General features: G+C 40.5%; 1 protein-coding gene across 1 annotated transcript in view; it reads right to left on the bottom strand.

Annotated features, from left to right (window-relative positions):
* STAM (signal transducing adaptor molecule) overlaps positions 1–25,200 on the bottom strand; it is a 67,591-nt gene that overhangs the window by 31,959 nt on the left and 10,432 nt on the right. The window contains exons 2-4 of the mRNA XM_081091354.1: positions 11,154–11,238; positions 521–596; positions 344–439 (exon numbers count right to left, since the gene is read on the bottom strand). Of these exons, the coding sequence (XP_080947480.1) occupies positions 344–439; positions 521–596; positions 11,154–11,238 (257 nt within the window). The remainder of the gene's footprint in view (positions 1–343; positions 440–520; positions 597–11,153; positions 11,239–25,200) is intronic.

Raw genomic sequence — 25,200 nt, 5'->3', positions numbered from 1 at the left:
AGCAAAACATAATATCTACTTATATATTGGATAGAAAATAGCCTAGAAAGAGGTTTTTGTTGTGGGTTTTGTTTTTGTTTTATTTAAAAAAAGGACAGACTAGTCCTTTGTGGTTTAAAACAGCAGTCCACAACCGGTGGTTTGCAGACCACTGGTGGTCCTGAGGTCCGAAAGGTTGGCAACCACCGTTTTAAGGAAGCCTTTGGAGCAGTGGTCGCCAATTGGTGGTCCGTGAGGTCCAAAAGGTTGGCAATCACTGATATAAAATGTAAAGAACTGAACAATTAAATACATTAAAAAAAAATCACTGTCTTAATTCATTTCTGGGAATAATGTTCCTTACCTTGTTTAATACGTTGCTTACTTCACTAGCAAAATCTCTTGAACATACTTCTAAGTGAAAAATTTTGCCACAGTTTGATACACATGCTCCTAGAAGCTAAAAACATAAATTCCAAAGTTAAAAGGGCTCAATTTCAGCAGGTAATTTTGTCATAGAACCTAAAATCAAATCACTCACAGTCAGAGCTTGCATAGCAACATGAGGATCTTTATGGTTCACCCTCCTCATAATAGACCGAAGACAATCTTTAGGTCTAAAAAATGAGAAATGTAACACTCAATTAGTAGTACATCAGCCCCACCCCCCAACTATCATAGGCAATAGGGAGAATATGGTAAAGAAGTTTAATTTTTATTAATGGCACAACTGAAACATCGTAGACTGACAAGTTCCTTTAAATTTTTCAAACAAGATTAACAGACTCTCTTCCTTAGCAATCACAGATGAGGCATTTTAGGCTAATTCTGAGTAAAAAAAGTTTTGAAAATAAAATGATAAGACCAAGACTTTCACTTCTAGTCATGACAGAATAACTGGAACCAGACTTATACTCCTGCTATAAACAATTACAAAGCTAGAAAAACATATGTAAAATATACATTGAGGAACCTGTTTAGTATGCAAGATCACAGGCAGTGCATAATGATGATCTCTAAGAAGGAAGACAAATTGAATAAGCTAGACTTTTGCCTCAATTTCTGCCTAGAGACATTTTCCAGATAGCAATACAAGCTTCCTGCATTAAAACAGTTCCTGGATCTCAGTAAAGAGAAGGTGATCCCAAGAAGAGAACATTATCTCACTGAGTTGAGAGGACAGAAATCAGAACTCCAAAGGCTGAGGGAGCTAAAATTTGCAAGACAGAGTAGAAGGAACTACTAGTATATGAAGAAAGGGTTCTATATACCAACATAAGGGTCCATTTCAATCTGCTGTGGGAAAATCCAGGCATACAAAGGTTAAAAACTCCACAAGGCTGGGCAAAAAATGTGATCTATGTGTTGAAGAGCCAAACACAAAAGGACAAATGTTGTGTGACTCCACTTATATGAAGTACCTAAAACAAGCAAATACAGAGACAGAAAATAGAACAGGAGTCACCAGTGGCTACAGGGGTGGGCAAACTTTTTGACTCGAGGGCCACAATGGGTTCTTAAACTGGACCGGAGGGCCGGAACAAAAGCATGGATGGAGTGTGTGTGTGAACTAATATAAATTCAAAGTAAACATCATTACATAAAAGGGTATGGTCTTTTTTTTTTTTTTAGTTTTATTCATTTCAAACAGGCTGGATCCGGCCCGCAGGCCGTAGTTTGCCCACGGCTGCTAGGAGGAGGGGGGAATGAAGAGTTCTTATTAATGCAGACAGAGTTTGTTTGGGATTATTAAAAAAGTTTTGGAAATGAATAGTGGTGACAGCTGCACAGTACAGTAAATGTACTGAATTACACTGAATTGTACACATAAAAATTGTTAAAATAGTAAATTTCATGTTACTTGTATTCTGCCAAATAAAAGGGGGGGAGGAAGAGAATGAAGTACTGATACATACTACAACATGGATGAACATTATACTAAATGAAGCTGGTCCCAAAAACAACACATATTTTATGATTCAACCACATAGTGTATGATTCCATTTATACAAAATGTCTAGAATAGGTAAGACCATACTGATAGGAAGTAAATTAGTGGTTTATAGGGCTGAGGAGAGATGGGAATAAAAGAAAGTGCTAAGGAATACAGGTTTATTTTGGGGGTGATAAATATTCTGAAATTAGATAGTAGTGACAGTTGCACAAACATCTGAATATACTAAAAACTAATGAATTGATAGATTTCATGGTTTGTGAAATAAATATGTAAATAGAAATACACAAACAAAAGAAAAAACATTATCAAATGATTTGAATTCTAATGAGCCCTAGAAATTTTGACCAGTAAAAATAATTATCCTAGGAAAATTCTTTAAGAATGGAAAAAACAATTACCAAGCACTGTGATAAAAAGGGGGGAAAAAACCCTTCTTAACAGAGAAAAATTAGAATAAAAAATAGAAACATCTGTTCCTAAGGATGTTTCATTGTCTTTTGGGAAGTTTTACTTGAAGAGTATGGGATAAGAGGAAAAATATAAATAAAAGAGGTAATGTTTATTGACTACTCATTATGTGTCAAGCATTCAACTATCAACGATCCTAAAGCAACTACTACTGCTCTGCAGTGACTGAAGGTAATATACTTTCATTCTGCATATTGCGTAGAATAGTGCCATCTGTATGGTTGATGCTCAATAAAAAGCTGTTGAAATATCAAGCTATACTCCAAAGCCACTGTAATCAAAACAGCCTGGTACTGGCACAAGAAGAGGCATATAGATCAATAGGACAGAATAGAGAACCCAGAAATCAACCCAAGCCATTATGCTCAATTAATATTTGAAAAAGTAGGCAAGAATATACAATGGAGTCAAGACAGGCTCTTCAATAAATGGTGTTGGGAAAACTGGACAGATCCATGCAAGAAAATGAAACTAGACCATCAATTTACACCATGCACAAAAATAAACTCAAAATGGGTAAAAGACTTAAATGTAAGTTGTGAAACCATAAAAATCCTAAAAGAAACAAGAGCAGCAAAATCTCAGACATCTCTCGTAGCAATATGTGTGTGGCTACATCTCCTAGACCAAAGGAACAAATGAGAAATAAACAAATGGGACTACATCAAAATAAAAAGCTTCTGCACAGCAAAAGAGACTATCAACAAAATGAAAAGAAATTCCACTGTATAGGGGGATATATTTGTCAATGATACATCTTAGAAGGGTTTAATTTCCAAAATACATAGAAAAATTCATACAACCTAACAACAACAAAAAAAGGACAAACAACCCAATTAAAAAATGGCCAAAGGGCCTAAATAGACACTTCTCCAAAGTGGACATACAGATAGCCAAGAGACATATGAAAAAATGTTCAAAGTCACTGATCATCAGAGAGATGCAAATTAAAAGGACAATGAGGTATCACCTCAAACCTGTCAGAATGGCTACCATTAACAGATCAACAAATGACAAGTGCTGGCGAAGATGTGGAGAAAAGGGAACCCTAGTACACTGCTAGGGGAATGCAGACTGATGCAGCCACTATGGAAAACAGTGTGGAGTTTCCTCAAAAATTTCAAAATAGAAGTGCCATTTGACCCAGTGATCCCACTTGTAGGAATTTATCCTATGAAACCTGAAACAACAATCAGAAAGAATGCATGCACCCCTATGTTCATAGCAGCACAATTTACAATAGCTAAGATCTGAAAACAGCCCAAGTGACCATCAGTAGATGTGGATAAAAAAGCTGTGGTAAATCTACATCACGGAATACTATGAAGCTGTAAAAGGAATGATCTCTTACTCTTTGAGATAGCATGGAGGGACCTGGAGAGTATTGTGCTAAATGAAATAAGCCAGTCAGAGAAAGACAAGTATCACATGATCTCACTTTTATGTGGACAAAATAGACCCAGAGACATAGAAGCATGGAACAGACTGATGAATCTCAGAGGGAAGGCAGGAGTTAGTGGGTGGGTGGGTGGGGAGAGATTAACCAAAAACTTACATGCATATATGCATAACCCATGGACACAGACAATAAGTATTGTAGTGAAGGCCTTGGAGCTGGGGGCGCAGGTTCAGGATGGAGGGGGCCAATGGGGGGGAAAGGGAGACATCTGCAATACTTTCAACAATAAAGATAAATTTTAAAAAATCTATACTAATAAAAGGTCAATATGCTAATTAAACCAGACATCTTCCAGACATCCTTCCGGACATCCTTACAAACAAAGCCATGGTGGTGGGGGCCGAGGCAGAGGCGGTTAGGGGTGATCAGGCCAGCAGGGGAGAGCAGTTAGGGGCAATCAGGCAGGCAGGCAGAGTGGTTAGGGGTGATCAGGCAGGCAGACGAGTGGTTAGGAGCCAGTGGTCCCGGATTGGAGAGGGTGTAGGCTGAGCTGAGAGACACCCCCCCTCGATGCACGAATTTCATGCACCAGGCCAGGCCTCTAATAATACATAAAAAAATTAGCATACCTATTTGAACCTTAAAAAATAATTAAAAAATAAATAAAATAGCCCTGACTGGTTTGGCTCAGTGGATAGAGCGTCAGCCTGCAGACTGAAAGGTCCCAGGTTCGATTCCAGTCAAGGGCATGTACCTTGGTTGCGGGCACATCCCCAGTACGTGTGCAGGAGGCAGCTGATCGATGTTTCTCTCTCATCGATGTTTCTAACTCTCTATCCCTCTCTCTTCCTCTCTAAAAAATCAATAAAATGTATTTTAAAAATAAATAAATAAAATAAAAAGCTGTTGAGTTAAATATAGAAAATACTACTTTTCACTGTTGTACCATAGTATTTAGAATTAAAGTCTCCCTTATAGAGCCATTTATCAATTTCTGCATATTTTCCACTGAATTTGCTTTCTATGTGAAAAATGCACAATCATAAAATTTATTTCTTAGAATTATAATAAGACAATGATAAGGGAAAGATGAACAATAAGTAGTACTGGGAGGAACACAGCATGTGAGAAAAATGACATGGTAATAAACACAAATGAAGTATTTTCTAAAAATTCATGCTACAATAAAATCTGCATGTGCATTTAAGAGTGTACCAATGGTTTCTATCACCTACCTTTGTAAGGGTAATCAAATCCTCATCTCTCTTAAAAACTTGTCAAAACCTCATTTTGATATTTTAAAACTTTTTGTATGATATATTCTCTCTCTTCCTTATTTTGAGATGGGAAAACAAAATAAGAAGTGAAATACAAGCAAACAAAAAACAGGAAAGGGGAATTCTCTCTCCCAATTTTCCAACCACAAAATAACTGTTTTTCTTCCATGTGATAAACAGAAATAGCATATATCACACTATTGTAAAATGTAATGAAATTGCACCATTCCTAGGATTTGTTTGAAAAGTCAAGATTATAAAGGAAAAACTGCAGTTCATCAACTGTTCTCGATTAGGGGACTATCTGTTGGAGAACATACTCTGCCATCTCTCAATTATGCTCAATACAGGCAACTGTTCCTTAATTATTAAAGCAAAATGTTACTTTTAGCACCAGCTAAAGAAGTTAGCTTGCATATAGGGCTATATTGTTTAAAACATGCATATTCTGAGCAAGAATCACACTCACAGTGAGACATTCACAGTTTATAAGAGAAATGGGGGCTGTAATTGTGAGATAGCACATATAAGCTCATTAAATGAATACCAGGGACAAGTTTTTAGGAAAAGTAAAATGAGGGGTTACAAAAGAATACAGTTAAATTCAATAAGTTAAACATGCATATGATGTAGTTCAAATATATTGTCAGGGGGTCAAGGAAAACTAAAACTAATTTTGCAATCCTACAATTCTCTTTTCAAAGAATAATGAAATTTCAAATCTTTCTGAATAGCTCCAAGTAAATTTCCAAAATTGTTACCACACATTACTTATAAATGTTTACCCACTTATATCTATATCAGTTAATGAATGTGCTCACATAGTATTAATCAACTATGAAATAGAACTTAAAAGTACAAAAATATTAGTAATATGTTTCTAAACAGATGCACACCTGGTATTTGGGGCAGAAAAATTATTTGTAGAGTAAGATGATCTGGCATATAATGCCCCTGGTCCCCCCTAATCAATGTCAGTAGTAACCCCATGTCAGTGTGACAACCAAAGCCATCCCTAGTAGAGCAATACCACCAGGCTAAGAACCACTGCCAGACAAAAGCAGCACTGTGATACAGTAAAAAAAGAGTTGTAACTTGACAGACCTTAACTATAATAGGGAATTATAATGCTTTCTTATCATTATGTTATTACAATACTAGACTGGTGCCAGGGACTTAGAGACACACTCAACCATGTTAGTTCTAGAAAGCACAAACATATCTTCTTCTATCAAGTTAGTTTTACAACTTTAGCTTCCAAAGCTATTTCAGAGTGAATTAAGTTTTACATTTTCATTTGATATGCTATAAAAAGTGCTTTACTACAACTTACCATTCAAGAATATACAGTGGTGAGCAAACATAGATTTGCAGTGGTGAGTAGGCAAAACAAAGTTAATAAAGCAATTACAATAATTATAACCTGCATGCCTTTTTTCATACAAACAACTTAAGATTTGGCAAATAATAAGTCAATAAATGTTGAGTTTAGTCTTAAAAAGGCATTTAAAAACTCTGAAAATTAAGGCCTGGAAATTGGGGATATGATTGTAATAAAATATATAGTGCAACAGAACTTTTTCTCTCCCTGATGCAGCCCTTCCAACTTGAAGACTTTAATTTTCCCTTAAAAAACCAGGAATATAGTATTCTATCAATCTCCAGTTGAAGGTCAGAAAAAGTCATAGCCCAGGTCCAGGACAGGACATTAAAGATCCAATGAAAAACATTTTTAACAAACTCCTTTCAAAAGACTTTTCACAAAATATTAGTAATGACTACTAGTTTATCCTTCTAATTCTGTTTGACTAAATCAAAACTTACAACCTAAATTGAGCTCTTAGCCGAGTTAAAAAGAAAAGGTACATTTTCCACCTTCAGTCAACTATATCTTTAAAGACAGTTCAGATATAAAATAGTAGCACAAAATAATCTGGCAGTCAATTACAGAACTTTAATTTTAACTCTGATATATTTAACCTATACTTATGCTCACATTTTTTACATATAATATAAACAAATCAATCAAAACTAACAGACAAAGCTATTTTTAGTATGTGAAAACATGTTAAAGAAAACTGCTACTATCATTCTAAAAGTTCTCTTGATTCTAAACAGAGACTGTTCAGTCCATCATATGACCTCACTGGCTAGGCGTTTTCCAGTACTTACTCATACACTGGAACTGTACACTAAAAATCATGTGAATATCTCAGGAAGTTAGAAAAAAATTTTCAGAATGTTTCTAAGGTTTTAAGTCCAGCATATTCAAACACTTCAGGCTTTTAAAAAACCTTATCATCTATATGAGGCAAACAGGAATTACATCTCTTACGTTTCCTGAAATTGATATATTTAAAATAATAATTTTAACTAATAATTATTATGTTAAATATTCTACATGCCACTAATCAAAACCAATGCTAAACTAGAAAATTATTTCTTAATTTTTCAATTTTTACAACCAATGTAATACTAATAGACATTAGAGGAAATACATTTTTAAGACTAATAGGATATATTAAGAAATTACAAATGTAGAATAGTGTATACAATATGCCGACTGTCTACGAATGGGGGAAATATATTCACATGTGTGTAAAGAAACAATGAAATGATATAAAAGAAACAAAAGTGGTTACCTAGAGGATTGGGGGGGGGGGGGGAGGAGGATAGGAGTTTGTCAATGGTCATCTTTTAAGTTGTTTTAATTTTTGAGCCATGTGAATATGTTTCTATTTTAAAAGCAAAAAAAGTGCATTTTTATTATATAAAAATACTATAAATTTTTAAATCAACTAATACACACGGTGTGTGTGATTTAAAAAACAGAACAGCAAGATTTTTTTTGAGAGAGGAAGAATTAAGAAAAGATTTTCAAAACACCAGTGAACATTTTCCAAACTACCAGAACTCCAAAACAGGTTACTGTAACAAAAAGAAAGGAATGGGCAGGGAAGGGCAAGAGGGCAGGAGGGCAGGAGGAGAGGGGGAGGGAAAGGGGGAGGGGAAGGAGAGGCCGAAGGATTTTTAAAAACTATTTCCTTAGGGAAGAAAGACTTAAATCATTGTATTTATGCATTAAATAATTCTATAATATGTTGCTTGATACACATCATTTTTATTTTTAAAAATCTTACTAAATAAGAAATGTTTTTCCAAAAGTCCCCTTTATCATCCCTAAATGAGTCCTCTTAAATAGATCTATACATAATAATAAACATGGTAATTGACCGTACCTTTGCTATGCCTCCCATTGGCTAATCAGCACGATATGCAAATTAACCACCAACAAAGATGGCGGCTAATTTGCATACGTAGGCTCCAAGGAGTGGAGCGAAGCCTGACGGCCCAGGGCCGGAGCAGGGAGGCCTCACGGCCCCGGGGCCAGCAGAGCAGCTAAGCCTGACGTTTCTGGGGCCGGCTCCAGCCAGAACTCGGCCAGAGCGAAGAGTTGGGCCCCGGGTGCCAGAGGCAAACTGGTGCCGGCTGCCAGGGGAAAGGAAGGCCTATTGCACAAATCTCTTCATGAAACAGGCCTCTAGTACATTTTATAAAATTACAGATTAACACCAAATGGTAATACTTTTTTTAAAAAAATCTAAACTATTGCCTAAAAAAATAAACTTACTAATTGCATTGCAATCTATAACTTCCCTCTACACTAACCTACCCTGTCTAAATTTGTCGCAAGACAGCTGATGTCCCTCTCCTCTCTCACACCAATTACATGTCTTAATCTTCTTTAAAGCACACCAGGTATCTAGAATAACTCACTGACAACCTATAATATTGTTCAATAATCTTATGCTACCCTCAGCAACCCATATCTAAACATACAGGGTGTCCCCACCAAAAAATGTATATGCACTTTGAATGACTATAAACTCAGTGTTTATTAACATACAGTTCATTTTCAAAATTTAAAAGAATCTACAGAAATGAACAATTTTTTTCTCAATGCCTGTTTTTAAACTGATAGCCATTCTGGTCCAAGCACTGCTGATAACACAAAGCAATGGAACTGCAAACATCGATAATTTCATTAGGTATGTGTGCCTTCAATCCGTCAACTGTTGCCAGTTTTGTACCGTAAATTTTATCTTTTGTGTATATCCATTTTTAAAAAATCTAGTGGCACTTTAAGATAAATTTTCCTTGTTCAAAGCTTAGTCTGGCTTCACCCATTATTTCCCGAAAAGGAGTGAAAATTAAGTGAGTTATCAGCTATTCAAATATATATACATTTTGGGGGAGAAATCTTATGAGTATATAGATTCCTAGTAACATTAACCAGATAGATCTCCATAAGTTTTTCATATACATTAACTATAAAATGATTTAAAAGATTAAAAACAAACTATATGTGGTTTTCAGTTGCGGGAGGAGGGGAGAATGGAAAGTTGTTTAACAGGTACAGAGATCAGTTGGGGATGATAAAAAACTCTAGAGCTGGGTGGCAGTGATGATTGCACAACAACGCAAACATACCAAATGACATGAACCCATATATTTTACCAACATTCTGAGGGATATTATGGGGGCAATTCATAGAGTTGGGTAACAAAATAAATGTGGCAGGAACTAAGGTTTTAAGTACAAATACAAGAATAATTTTTTCATTAACAGAAATAGGGAACAAAGGAGGGAAAGTAAGTTTAAAGATAAAAGAGACACAAGACAGATTTACAGATGGCAAGATTAAGGTTTATACAGCATGACTATCCAGAAACTAGTGACCCAGTGCATGGATTCATGCAATTGAAAGAAAATTAATTAATTTCAGCTTCAGAGGCATGTTGTGCCAATAGTTGGTCTTCAGATACTTTCTGGCATCGTGTGTGATTGGTGTCAGCGAGAGCTTTATATCTATCACACATATGCAAGTCAACATTTATTTTTATTTATTTATTTATTTATTTAAAATATATTTTATTGATTTTTTACAGAAAGGAAGGGAGAAAGATAGAGAGTTAGAAACATCGATGAGAGAGAAACATCGATCAGCTGCCTCCTGCACATCTCCTACTGGGGATATGCCCGCAACCCAGGTACATGCCCTTGACCGGAATCGAACCTGGGACCTTTCAGTCCGCAGGCCGACGCTCTATCCACTGAGCCAAACCGGTTTTGGCAACATTTATTTTTAAATTGCCAGTGCACATCATATGTGCTGGCTGGTTGGTTGGACGGACAGTTGGTCACTTAGGCATATATATATATATATATATATAGATAGATAGATAGATAGATAGATAGATAGATATAGATAGATAGATAGATAATGCTGTGTCTACAAAACTAGTGATTGGATACAAAATTAGAGCTGAAAAAACACGTTACCTGAAAGTTGTCAGATTTTAAGAGAAAAAAAATATTAGAAAATGATACTAAGGGAAAAATATAAATAAAAAAATGTTTAAGAAACTATATTTAGAAGGGAAAGAACAACAGCCAAAAGAGGGTACATCAGAGCAGAAGAATCAAGTATAATGCAATAGTGCTCCCTAACATTTTTCATATGAAAGTACATGAATAAGACAAAATGTTTGGGTAAGGCTGCTAATATCTGGATATTATTAGCCCAGGAATTAAGGAAATCACTAATATATACATACCAGTTAATCTACTCACTGAACTGCTTAGAAAGCTGGGTGTTTCCCAAAAGCCCATATACCAAAAAGTTTAAGGTTCTACTTCCCTAAAGTGCCTCTTTCAGTAGTCACTCATCAGTTGGGTGGTAGTACGTTGCAGATGTGACAAAGAACAGAACTCAGAAATGACCATCAAACTTTGTAACTAAAAAATCCCTAATGACTTGAAAAATCAAGTGAAAAAAAACTAGATTTCAGGAGGAAAAGAGTGATTAAAGTGGCAACATTTTTACCAGTCATGTTACTCTAACTGGTGATAAGAAGTAACCCAAATAGGATGATTCTTCAAATCCTTCTAGGAAAAACATTCTCTTTTAAAATAAATTATAATTGTAATACGTTCCACCTTATCTTTTTTGTATTCATATTAATAAAAAGGACAAATGAATAAAAGTTCTTTGAAATTTTGCAACACTTACCCAGTGCGAGACTGACCGACTTTATCACAAATATCCAAAATGAGACCCCAATCTTCAGCAGTATTCATCTCACTAGTTGCTTTCTCTGTATATTATAAAGAGAAATTGCAGAAATAGTACCTTATAAAAACCTTTAAAGGGTAAATAATCAGATTCAAATCATCAAATCTACTCTAATAAAAGAGAAATATGCAAAGTGACCATACCTTCGCTATGCCCCAAGCCACGCTCACCAGCCAATCAGAGTGACTATATGCAAATTAACCCAACCAAGATGGTGGCCGACAGCCATGGAGCTGGAGCAAGCAGGAAGCTTGGTTGCCCCGGTGATGGAGGAAGCCAAGCTTCCAGCCTGCCCTGCTGGCCGTAGCCTCCGCTCAAGGCAACAAAGTTTCAATTATAGAAGATAAATAAATCCCAGATACCTGCTTCCAGCCAGCCTCCACTGGGAGCTTGGGTGGCTGGGGGCCATGGCCAGCATGAAAATGACCCTCAGCCCCTCACCCAGGCTGGCCAGGCACCCCAGCGGGGATCCCCATCCTGAGGGGGCTGTGGCCAGCATGCAAACAGCCATCAGCCCTTCACCCAGGCTGGCCACAACCTCATGGGGTGAGGGTCCCTGCTGGGGGGCTTGGCCAGCCTGCAAACAGCCATCAGCCCCTCACCCAGGCTGGCCCGGCACTCCAGTGGGGACCCCCACCCTGAAGAGGGTGTGGCCAGTCTGAAAACGGCCCTCACCCAGGCTGGCCAGGCACCCCAGCGAGACCCCCACCTGATCCGGGACACCCTTCAGGGCAAACCAGCCGGCCCCTACCCATGCACCAGGCCCCTATCCTATATAATAAAAGGGTAATATGCAAAATGACCTTAACAGCAGAACGACTGGGAATGACTGGTCACTATGACACACACTGACCACCAGGGGGCAGACGCACAACGCAGGAGCTGCACCCTGGTGGTCAGTGTGCTCCCACAGGGGGAGCTCTGCTCAGCCACAAGCCAGGCTGATGGCTGCCAGTACAACGGTGGTGGTGGGAGCCTCTCCCACCTCCTCAGCAGTGCTAAGGATGTCAACTGCACCTTAGGCCTGCTTCCCACTGGCAAGTGGACATCCCCCAAGGGCTCCCGGGCTGCCAGAGGGATATCTGACTGCCAGCTTAAGCCCAATCCCCCGGGGGGCAGGCATAAGCCAGCAGGTGGTCATCCCCCGAGTGGCCCCAGACTGAGAGAGGGCACAGGTCGGAATGAGGGATTCCCCCCGCCCAAGTGCACAAATTTTTGTGCACCAGGCCTCTAGTTGTAGTATAATCAAGTATCAACAACAAATCACAATAACTGTCAGCAGTCTGATTAATGAGATGTTCAAGTCCATCTTTAAAAAGGGCACCTTTATTACCTGTCACAATTATTTTCCCCATTCCCATTTCAGTTGCTTTTACTTTGTATAAAAAATATGCCATTGATTTTTCTTTTTTTAAATAATTATATGCAGGTCTATCTCTCCCTGCAGATATCAAAATAAAAATAAGAAATCATTTCATTATCAAATAATTCTTAGCTTTACTTGCCAGTGAAGGAACATAGGCAAATCTCTATAAAATGTTTCAGGGAATTAAATTAATTATTTAGCTTTGATTTTGGGTTCTGATAAGAAGAAACTGAACAAAAGAAAAACAAGCTTTAACTGAATATTTCCCTTAAATAAAAACTTGACAAATTAAAAATATCAAGAGAGGGAAAACATGAGAAGCAATAATAGCAACAATACCTCAAAAGCTATATAACAATGTAGAAGACCAAGAAAAGTGGATCGTATATTGGCAGTAAGAAAAAAAGTGTAAGAACCGGCATGTTTTACACCACTGAATTCTCAGAAAATTCAAATATTGGTAGCAAAAGGAAGTTTTGAAACTGAGAGTGAAGAATAAAGATGATTTAAAGTTAGATGTAAATGGGTTAATGCTGTTTGAAATGTAGACAGGTCCTTACTTTGCCTTTCTTACTCAAGGGCTCTAGGAACCACCTCTACTCCTCCTAAAAAAAAGGAGTGAAGGTTTGTTTTCTGGAGGTAAAGCGAAGATTTTCTAGACAAGGAGACATCAGACATAGTTAAGACACAGGCATCAACTTCTTGTTTCCTGTCCAACATGTCAGGGAGTTAGAAGTCATCACTCCATTCTAACAAGTAAAGCACTAAAAAAGTGGATAAGAAACAACTTTTCGTATGTCCCTCAAAGGTGAAGTCACAGAGAAAATTGCTACCCCCCCAAATTAGAAACACAGACAGGTGGATACACAGAATCACAACTTAGAGCAGAAACATCACCAGAAACCACTAGTGGCATGAAAATTTAAACTGTAACAAATTGCTGGGACTAAGTGTGGACAAGTCTGGGCCAAAATGCCAGAGGAAGGAGAACAGTAATTATTGTGAAAGATACCAGAGCATTCTCTTGTTAATAAGACCCACTACTCTCAAGAGAAACTATTTGCCAGCACCTAACCAACTAGGGTTTGGTCAGAGATTAACCCACCTAGGTAAGGGAAATACCCAACTCCAACCCACTGTGGCCACCCTGTTCCACCTGGAGGGATACAGGGGATACTGATCAGCATGTGAGAAATTCACACTCCAGTGGCAGAGGTTCACGACAAGACTGAGACCCAATCACAGGAATATAGAATGCTTTCCCACTGACACCTTACCACCAGACCACTAAGGGCTGGTGTTCATTTTATCTAGTTCATTATGTCTAAGTTTCATTAACGCACACTTATAAAGCAAAAAAGTCTGAAAGACGGAGCAAGTATCAGAACCAGACTCAGACATGGCAGGAATATTGGAATTATCAGACCAGGAATGTTTTAAACTATGATTAATATGCTACGAGTTCTAATGGAATAATGAGACAGCATGCAAGAACAAATGGGCAATGTAAGCAGAGATGAAAATTCTAAAAAATAATCAAAGAAAAATACTAGAGATGAAGAACAGAATAAAATTAAGAATGCCATTGATGAGCTCTACAGTAGACTGGACATGATAGAAATTATCTCTAAACTTGAGGATATGTCAACAGAAACTTTGAAAACTGAGAAGCAAAGAGAAAAAAAAGTGACTGAAAAAAACTGAAACAGATTATCCAAGAACTGTGGAAAACTACAAAAGGTGCAACACAGAGGCGAAAAAACAAACAAACAAAAAAAACAGAAGAAATATTTGAGACAATGATTCAGATCTTCCCCAAATTAGACGCCAAACCACAGGTCCTAGAAGAACTGAGGAAACCAAACACAATAAATGTCAAAATAACAACACCTAGGCATATCATATTCAAACTGCAAAAGATCAAAGATGAAGAATATATAGAAAAAGAAGCCAGCAGAAGAAAAACAAAACAAAAAACACAACACTGTACCTCAGTGGTTCTCAACCTTCCTAATGCCACGACCCTTTAATACAGTTCCTCATGTTGTGGTGACCCCCAATTTCATTGTTACAAATTGAACATAATTAAAGCATAGTGATTAATCACAAAAACAATATGTAATTATATATGTGTTTTCCAATACTCTTAAGTACCCCTGTGAAAGGGTCGTTCAACCCCCAAAGAGGTCGCGACCCACAGGTTGAGAACCGCTGCTGTACCTATATAGGAATAAACAGAATGACATCTGATGCCTCAAAAACCATGCAAACAGGAGAGGAACAGAGTGAAATGGCTACGTTGAGAGTAAATAACCACTAACCTAGGATTATGTACCCTGTGAAATTATTCATCAAAAGAAAAGGAGAGCCCTAGCTGGTTCGGCTCAGTGGATAGAGCATCGGCCAGCAGACTTAAGGGTCCCGGGTTCAATTCCAGTCAGGGGCACATGCCTGGGTTGTGGGCTTAATCCCCACTGGCGGGAGTGCAGGAGGCAGCCGATCAATGATTCCCTCTCATATTGATGTTTCTCTCTCTCTCTCTCTCCCCTCTCCCTTCCTTTCTGAAATCAATAAAAAAAAATGTTTTAAAAAAAGAGAGAGAAATAGACTTTCTCAAACAAAGAAACACTGAGGAAATTTATTATCAATAGAGTGGCCTTTGCAAGAAATGTTAAAAGAAGTTTTTCGAAGGGAGAGGTAAAGGATAGTGTGTGTGCGTGCGTGTGCGTGTGTGTGTGTGTGTGTGTGTGTGTGTATAAGTGAAATGAAGATGAATACTATTCAGAAAACTAGTAATAAAAGCGAACTTCTTCAAAATTACAAAGAACATCCACAAAAACCTAATATATTTAATGGTGAGAAACTGAAAGTTTTACTAAAAGGGTTAAAGAGAATAAAACAGGGCAGAGAAAATGTATTGTGCTTAGCAGGTATCTTGCAGAAAGCTTGCATCCGAGCACTGCACAGCTTAGATAACCAGAAGACACCTGGCATCAGTAGGAACCAAAGACAGACACGACCCTTACATCAGCAGAACAGCTTGCAGCCAGCAAGGATTAATAAAAACCTGCCTCTCCCTTCAGTCTCTGCTGATTCGTTTTTCGGACTCAACCCACCTGCACCCAGGTGCCTGAAATAATGGCTTCTTTAGATACATTATGGCCTCGTGTCATAGGTGCGCGGCCCACTTGGAACCTTTTATTTACCACTGTGGCAAGGATATCCCATCTCACCACACCTTTTCTCCATCATATGGGAAGTCCTAGCTAATACAAAAAAAGACAAGAAAATAATACAAAAGGCACACAAATAAAAGAATAAATAAAATTGTCTTTATTCACGGGTAACATAATTATCTATATGGAAAATCCAAAAGAATCTTTTTTGTTGAAAAAGAAAAAGCTGGAACTAATAAGTGATTATAACAAGATTGCAGAATACAAGGTTAATTAATATACAAAAGTCAATTGCTGGGAGGGTAAACCAGATGTTGTTTAAGGATATAAACTTTCGACAACTAGTAAATAAGTCATAGAGATCTAACGCACAGTATCATGAAAACAGACAACAATCTACACTAATAAAAGAGAAACATGGTAATTGGCGTACGACCGCTACCCTTTTCATTGGTTAATCAGCGAGATATGCAAATTAACTGTCAGCCAAGATGGCCGCTGGCAGCCAGGCAGCTTGAAACTAACATGAGGCTTGCTTGCTTCAGTGACAGAGGAAACCAACGTTCCCCGCCTGCGGCTGCAGGCCTCTGAGCGGGCAGTTTAAGAAACATTGTAACAAATACCGACAGACTTCAGCCAGCAGATTTGCAACATTGTAAGCAAAGGCCAGAAACCTACTTTCAGCCGGAGGCCTAAGAGCTGGAGTCAAGCCTCAAGCTAAAGCTGGCCCAGAATAAAAAAAAAAAAAAAAAAGGAAAAAAGGAGCAGTTGGGAGCTTCAGTCACTCCCAGCCTGAAAACAGCCCTCAGCCCCTCACCCAGACTGGCCGGGCACCCCAGTGGGGACCCCCACCCTGAAGGGTGTGTGACCTGCTGCAAACAGCCAACATCCCCTCACCCAGACTGGCCAGGCACCCCAGTGGGGACCCCCACCCTGATCCAGGACACCCTTCAGGGCAAACCAGCTGGCCCCACCCATGCACCAGGCCTCTATCCTATATAGTAAAAGGGTAATATGCCTCTCGGCACTGGGATCAGTGTGACAGGGGGCAGTGCCCAAACCCCCTGATCGCCCTGCGGCTCTGTGTGTGACAGGGGGCGGGGCCCCAACCCCCTGAGCAGCCCTGCTCTGTGCCTGATAGGGGGGAGCTCCCCAACCCCCCCCCCACGGGCCCTGCTCTGTGTGTGATGGGGTAGACCCATAACCTCCCCATCGGCCCTGCCCTGAGTGTGAGAGTGGCGGCGCCCCAAACCCCTGATGGGCCCTGCTCTGTGTGTGACGGGGGCAGCGCCCAAGCCCCTGATTGGCCCTGCTCTGTGCGTGACAAGGGGTGGCGCCTCAACCCCCTGATTGGCCCTACACTGTGCGTGACAGGGGGGAGCTCCCCAACCCCCTGATTGGCCCTGCTCTGTGCGTGACAGGGGGTGGCACCGCAACCTCCCCATCAACCCTGCCTTGAGTGTGACAGGGGACGGTGCCCCAACCCCCCAATCGGCCCTACCCTGAGTGTGACTGAGGGTGGCATCGCAACCTCCCAATCTGCCCTGCTCTGTGCATGACGGGGCGGCGCCCCAACTCCCCAATCGGCCCTGCTCTGAGCCCGACCAGGGGCTGCACCTAGGGATTGGGCCTGCCCTCTGCCACCCAGGAGCAGGCCTAAGCCAGCAGGTCATTATCTCCCGAGGGGTCCCAGACTGCGAGAGGGCACAGACCGGGCTGAGGGATCCCCCTCCCCCCCGAGTGCACAAATTTTTGTGCACCGGGCCTCTAGTATATTATAGTATAACCATCAAACTTACTAAAGTAACATGTTGCACACCTTAAATTTACATAATGCTACTTGTCAAATATATTCACTAAAGACAAGTCAACTACTTTCCTATGTAGATCAGCAATGAACAAAAGGAATTTTAAGTTAAAAACACAAGGCCATTTAGCATTACATTAGCAATCAAAGAAAAAATGCAATACCTAAGTATAAATCTAACAAAATATATACAGGACTTATATAAAGAAAACTACAAAACCCTGATGATGAAAGAAATCAAAGAAATGGTGAGTTATTCCATGTTCACTGATAGAAGACTCAATATTGTGAAGATGTCAGTTTTTCCCAACTCAAAATGGATCATAGGTCTAAATTTAAAACAACCTAAAAAACTCCTAGAGCCCAGCCAGTGTGGTTCAGTTGATTGGATGTTGTCCCGTGCACCCAAAGATTGCCAGGTTTGATCCCAGTTTGCAGGCTCTATCCCCAGTAGGGGGCATGCAGGAGGCAGCTGATGGATGTTTCACTCTCACATGGATGTTTCTCTTTCTCCCTCTCCCTTTCTCTTTCTCTAAAAATCAACAAAAACTTAAAAGAAAAAAAACCTCCCCAAAAGATAACACAGGATAAACTCTAGATGACCCAAGTATAGCAATGACTTTTTAGATCGAAAACCAAAGACATGATCCATGAAGGAAATAATAGATAATATGAATTTCATTAAAATTAAAAACTTCTGTTGTCTGAAAGATGCTGTAAAGAAAATGAAACAATAAGCCACATGCTGGGAAGAATTATTTGCCAAACACATCTGATAAAGGACTGTGATTCAAATAATACAAAGAATTCTTAAAACTCAGTAACAAGAAAACAACCCAATTAAAAAACAGGAAAAAGACCTGAATAGGCACTTCACCAAAGAAGATCTATAGATATCAAATAAATATATGAAAAGATGCTCCATATCATATGTCATTAGGGAATTACAAATTAAACCAATAGGAAGATATCATTCTATACCTATCAGAATGGCCAAAATCCAAAACACTAACATCAGCATATGCTGGTGAGAATATAGAGGAACAGGACTTCCACTCATTGCTGGTAAAAATGCAAAATGGTACAGATACTTGGGAAGATATTTTGACAATTTCTTACAAAACTAAACATACTCTTACCATACATCTTGTTATTTATTCAAAGGAGCTGAAAAATGTCCATACAAAAACCTACACATGGATATTTTTAGCAGTTTTATTCTTAATAACCAAAAGTTGGGAGCAACCATGGTGTCCTTCAGTAGGGAAATAGGTAAAATTGTGGTAACATCAGGCAATGGAATATTATTTAATGCTAAAAAGAAATGAGCTATCAAGCCAAGAAAAGACAAATTTTAAATGCATACCATTAAATAAAAGAAGGTAATCTGAAAAGATTACATAGTGTATGTTTCTAACTATATGACATTCTTAAACAGGCAAAACTATGAAGACACTAAAAATGGATCAGAGGTTGCCAGGGGTTAGGGGGAGAGTGAGATGAATAGGTGGACACAGAGTATCTGTAGGACAATGAAACTACTCTGTATATTATAATGTTGAATACATGTCATTATACAGTCCTTTCTCCAAACCTTAGTGTGAACATTAGTATAAGCTATGGACTTTGAATATGAAGATGAATGTTGGTAGGTTCACAACTGTAACAAACGTACCACTCTGTTGCAGGCCATTGATAGTGGTGGAGGCTGTGTGCAAGAGCTAGACTTTTAGGAAAAAACAAACAAAAAAAAAAAAAAAAAAAACAGAGAAACTAAGATGGTGGCATAGGTAAATACCGGGAAATTGCTGCCTCCCACAACAACTTCAAAAATACAACGAAAAGACAAAACAGACATCATCCAGAACTACAGGAAGGCTGGCTGAGTGGAAATTCTACAACTAGAAGAAAAGAGAAAAGCACACTGAGAGCCAGAGGAGCTGAGGAAGTAAAGTGCAGAGGTACGGAGGCTCCCGCGCACGAAAAGGGGCTGGCACCTGAGGACGCGGCTGTCTTTTTGAATTGGGAGGGAGGCACAAGCTCACGACTGCTCTGAACTCTGGTTCTGGGAAGTCTCTGGGGACCCAGGACTCAGGCGGGGAGAAACTGGACTGTCTGGCAGCAGGCAGAACTCAGAGCTTGAGGGCGGCTTTCCCTCAGAGGTGCTTGCAGCAATTACCGGGACACTGAGACGCGCAGCCCCTTAGGGAAGGGCTGAGGATCAGCCATAGCTGCTTGCTCCGCCCTTTGATTCCCTGAGACCACGCCCCACCCAGGCTGAGGCAGAGGCTTTTGCATATGAATGCCCCGGCCCTTTGCAACCAGAAAATTACCTAAAAAATTGCAGCTGGGCCAGACAGACCCAGAACTTCCAAGAGAAGGCCCAAGGCCCCACAGCAACTTGCATTGCTTCACAGCTGGGCCTCATCTGGGCACCTCCAAACTCCAAAAAAGGAAGGGGAATCCGCAGTTCTCTTCTAGCTCCTGCCGGGTAACCTCAGGCCGAGGCTAAATTAGCACCTCCTTAGATCCAAGAGCCAGTGTACCCAGTGGTCAGAGTGGGACCATCCAGATTATATCTCCTCAGATCCATAAGGGACACACTCAGGGCGCAGACTCAGTGAGCACCAAAGCCCCACTGAAGCAAGTCTTGCCCCAGAAGGGTGTCTTCAGCACAGAAGTTCTCCCACTGCAGACACAGCTGATTCTCACAGCCAATTGGCCTGGAGGTCAATTCCTCCCAGTGATCCTACAACAATCAAGGCATAACTACAACAAGACTGTGCACAAAGCCCACAAGGGGGTGCACCAAGAGTGTCCACCTCAGGTAACTCGGGAGGCTGAGCCATTGGGCCCTACAGGACACCTAGCACACAAAACCACTCTACCAACACAGGGAAGCATAAAAAATGCGGAGACAAAGAAACAGGTCACAAATGACAGAAATGGAGGAAAGCAAACGACTGGATATAGAGTTCAAAACCACGTTTATAAGGTTTTTCAAGAATTTTATGGAAACCGCCGATAAATTTAGTGAGACCCTGGAGGATATGAAAAAAGACCAACTAGAAATCAAGCATACACTGACTGAAATAAAGAATAATCTACAGAAATCCAACAGCAGACAAGAGGATCCCAAGAATCAAGTCAAAGATTTGAAATACAAAGAAACAAAAAATACCCAACCAAAAAAGAAAAAAGAAAAAATATTCCAAAAATATGAAAGTAGTGTGAGGAGCCTCTGGGACAACTTCAAGCATACCAACATCAGAATTATAGGGATACCAGAAGAAGAGAGAGGGCAAGATATTGAAAACCTATTTGAAGAAATAATGACAGAAAACTTCCCCCACCTGGTGACAGAAACAGACTTACAAGTCCAAGAAGCGCAGAGAACCCCAAACAAAAGGAATCCAAAGAGGACCACACCAAGACACATCATAATTAAAATGCCAAGAGCAAAAGACAAAGAGAGAATCTTAAAAGCAGCAAGAGAAAGACAGTCAGTTACCTACAAGGGAGTACCCATACGACTGTCAGCTGATTTCTCAACAGAAACCATGCAGGCTAGAAGAGAGTGGCAAGAAATATTCAAAGTGATGAATACCAAGAACCTACAACCACGATTACTTTATCCAGCAAAGCTATCATTCAGAATTGAAGGTCAGATAAAGAACTTCACAGATAAGAAAAAGCTAAAGGAGTTCATCACCACCAAACCAGGATTATATGAAATGCTGAAAGGTATTCTTTAAGAAGAGGAAGAAGAAAAAGGAACTCTTACCATTTGCCACAGCATGGATGGAACTGGAGAGCGGATAAATACCACATGATCTCACTCATTTGTGGAATATAATGAACAACATAAACTGATGAACAAGGACTGATCCAGAGACGGAGAGGCACTGATTGGACTGTCGGGCCTTGGAGGGAAGGTAGGGGAGGGTGGGGGTAAGGGGGAAAGATCAACCAAAGGACTTATATGCACGCATATAGGCCTAACCAACGGACACCGGGGGTGGGCGGGGGGGGGGGGGGGGGGTGAGGGCATGAGCGGGGGGGATGGGGGGGGTACCGTGGGGATAAGGACACATATGTAATATCTTAATCAATAAAAAATATATTAAAAAAAAAGAAACAGACTCTATAGCCAGTATGTAAAAATGGTTTGGTAGAAGGAAAGGAAGAAAACAAGAGAAACTAACCCTACTCTGAAAATTAAGTGGGTTACTTAGAAACCAAATATTGAAACAGCGTATAATTTTGTTCAGCAGGGGCCACTGATAACTGATTCAAATTAACCTGTTGCTATCCAAGCTTCAACAACATATTGTAAGTCCCTTGAAAATAATAACAATTTCTGCTCTGGGTAATTCTTTCAATATCCATGCTTTCAGTCTCTGTGTTCAATAAATACTTAATCTAATCACATAACTGCAATAGGTAATTTAACCTAATTATGAATAACTGGAAAGGCGCAAAGGGAAGGACAAATAATACAGGCATGTCATTGTACAGCTTTGCCAGCAAGTCTGGATAACATAGGGAGGGTACTTATCTGTCAGTCACACGTGGGAACAGGTCACTGGCTAGAACAGGCATGGCCACTGCAAGCACAGGAAGATTTGAGATATTTAATCTCCTAAACAAAGTTCACTCTCTTGGCTCCTGGTCCTCTTGCTATGGACGACTGCAACTACCTAGTGCTGTACTGGACCCAATTCCAACATGGAAAGGAAACTTTGAATACTGGTTTTGCTTCTAGCTCTACTGAATTCACAGCTGCACAACTTCCATGACTGGATTAAGGGAAAGAGGTCTTTGGAAACCCAAGGATGTAATTCCATGAAAATAAAGCTTTCTACCACATCGCACCCTCCAGTGGTATGCTCATTCCAGCAGTACCCAAGAACCCCACTCCCATTAGCAAATGAGAAAAGCCATCCATGCATTCCTCCAATAACCCCTCAGGTTCAATAAATCACTATATAACTCACAGAACTCAGGAAAGCACTTGCGATTAGTTTTATTAGAAAAGATACAAATCTGAACCAGGCAATAAAGACATACACAGAGCTAGCTCTGGGAGGGTCCCAAATACAAAGAAAGCTTCTGAGCCCTCAGGATGCATCACCTTCCTGACACATCAATGTGTCACTGTAGTAGGCAGTTAGACAGGCATGAGCAGAGTAAGAACAATAAAATGTAACCAAGATGGAAAGCCCTGGGTACCTAGCAACTGGGAAAACAAGAACCTCCCCCAGAGGGTGACCCTTCCTCTCCTGGCATATGGCTGGTCATGCAGTTTAGACCCCTTGACCTTTCATATGACTGGTCAAGTGGTAAATAACCTGGTTATTTACCACAATGAACTGATGGACTGTTACTAGGCTGATGCTACACCAGACCCAGCTCCACCACAGAATGAAAACTGGACGCTGACTTTGCTTCTAGTTCCAGTCCTATGTGATTCAGACCCTCCCCTGACCTTTCTTCCCCTAGCATTTTTCTAGTCATGTAGTGAAATCCACAGAGGAAGAACAAAGGGGCTAGAGAACAACCTCATATGACTCCCATACAACCCTGGCATGACCACTCCCTTAAGCATTAAGCCCTCGGGACAATGAGGTTCTAGCCTAAATCAAATAATCTTAGGAACAAAGCCATGAGCCTGTGGCCCGTAGAGACAGAGTTTTGGTCAAACTAGAGATGACATTTAGGCCTCAGTTGTGTTTCAGCTCTAAGCCCAGAAAATCAGCTAAACCAAACAGAGGGATACCATGGCTGATATCAGGACCAGATGCAATGACTAATGATCTCCTAGTGCCAACCAATCAGTGGACACCACAGAACATGAAAGGACACACCTGAAAAGGTGATGAATATTCTATTGAGATCCTCCCAAGAGATCTCCCCTGAAATCCCCACCCTTAAATGCCCTTGAGACAAAGGATCCAGTGCCCTCTTTCTCTCTCTCCCCTGCCTCATCCTCCCTCACCCTCTCTCTTTCCCTCCCCCTTTCCCTCTAATGCCCCCCTCTACCTCCCCCACACCCTACCTATACCTTCTTACTTTAGGCATATCTCTGCTTTCTTTCTCCTAACCTCCAAGGGCCCTTCTTTTGCCTCTGTAACTTGTTTTGAATCCATGCAACCCAGATGGCTCACTTCTACCTCTGTGATTTTCTAAATAAACTAGAGGCCGGGTGCATGGATTTGTGCACCAGTGGGGTCCCTCAGCCTAACCTGTGCACTCTCGCAATCCGGGACCCCTTGGGGGATGTCAGACTGCCAGTTTCGGCCCAATCTCCACAGGGATCAGGCTGAAACCAGCAGTCCGACATCCCCCGAGGGATGTAGTAGTGCACTAAGTGGCAGGCGGCCAGGGAGGAGCCCAGGATGGGCGCACACCACTCCTGCTCATCCTGGCCTCACTATGCCTGCCACAGGCTCGTGCCCAGGCAGTCCCTATCACAGTGATGGCGAACCTATGACACGCGTGTCAAAGGTGACATGTGAACTCATTTTTTTGGTTGATTTTTCTTTGTTAAATGGCATTTAAATATATAAAATAAATATCAAAAATATAAATCTTTGTTTTACTATGGTTGCAAATATCAAAAAATTTCTATATGTGACATGGCACCAGAGTTAAGTTAGGGTTTTTCAAAATACTGACGCCGAGCTCAAAAGGATTGCCATCACTGCCCTATCAGGAAAGGCTCATGCCACTGCAGCGGTGCTCACCAGCCATGAGCCCTGCCTCTGGCGCCCATTGGTCAGCTGAGCAGCGCTCCCACTGTGGGAGCACACTGACTACCAGGGGGCAGCTCCTGCGTTGAGCATCTGCCCCTTGGTGGTCAATGCGCGTCATAGCAATCGGTCAACCAGTCATTTGGTCGCTGAGGCTTTTATATATATTTTTGCTTGTATTGGAATCTGAATTCTTTCTTAGCAAGACCTCAAGTACTGAGATTGCTGAATCAAGGTCCAATTGATATCACGGTAAATAATCAGGTTATTTACCACAATAGACTGATGGATTGTGACTAGCCTCATGCTACACCAGACCCAGCTCCACCATGGAACGGAAACTCTGGATGCTGGCTTTGCTTCCAGTTCCGCTAAATCCCCAGCTGCCCCTCTTCCAGGACTTGTTGAAGGGAAATGGGACTTTGCAAACCCAGGGATATAATTCCATGCCAATAAAATTCACTCATCCTCCCATGCGAGTCTTAGAAAATTCTTTTTCTCAAGATATCGCAAGGACCCAACCCCAAGAACCCAGTGGGGAAAGGGATCTACCGGTGGACACCCTATTTCCACAGATAATAACACAATCGCTGATAACATGCTGGTGCAGTTTTGCCACTAACATCACCCACAGGAAGCTCAACTGAGCTTTTGTTTCCAGAGTTTTTATGGGAGTATCCTCATTAAGGTATGACTGAACATCTCTTGAAATTCTATTTCCAATCCCCTCCCTGCTTTCTGGCAGGGCTGCTATCATAAGACTCAAAGCCCCAACTTCTGATCACAAGGTATTCCTTCTGGAGGTGCCAGCCCCCATGCTCAGTGTATCTAAACTAAGGTTTAGTACCAGGAACCCACCATGGATAAGAAAGATGCTCCCCTC

This window comes from Myotis nattereri (assembly GCF_964212035.1).
Source record: "Myotis nattereri genome assembly, chromosome: 1".
Taxonomy (NCBI): Eukaryota; Metazoa; Chordata; class Mammalia; order Chiroptera; family Vespertilionidae; genus Myotis; species Myotis nattereri.
The sequence above is the reverse complement of the archived record's forward strand: the minus strand, read 5'-3'. Positions and strand labels throughout refer to the sequence as shown.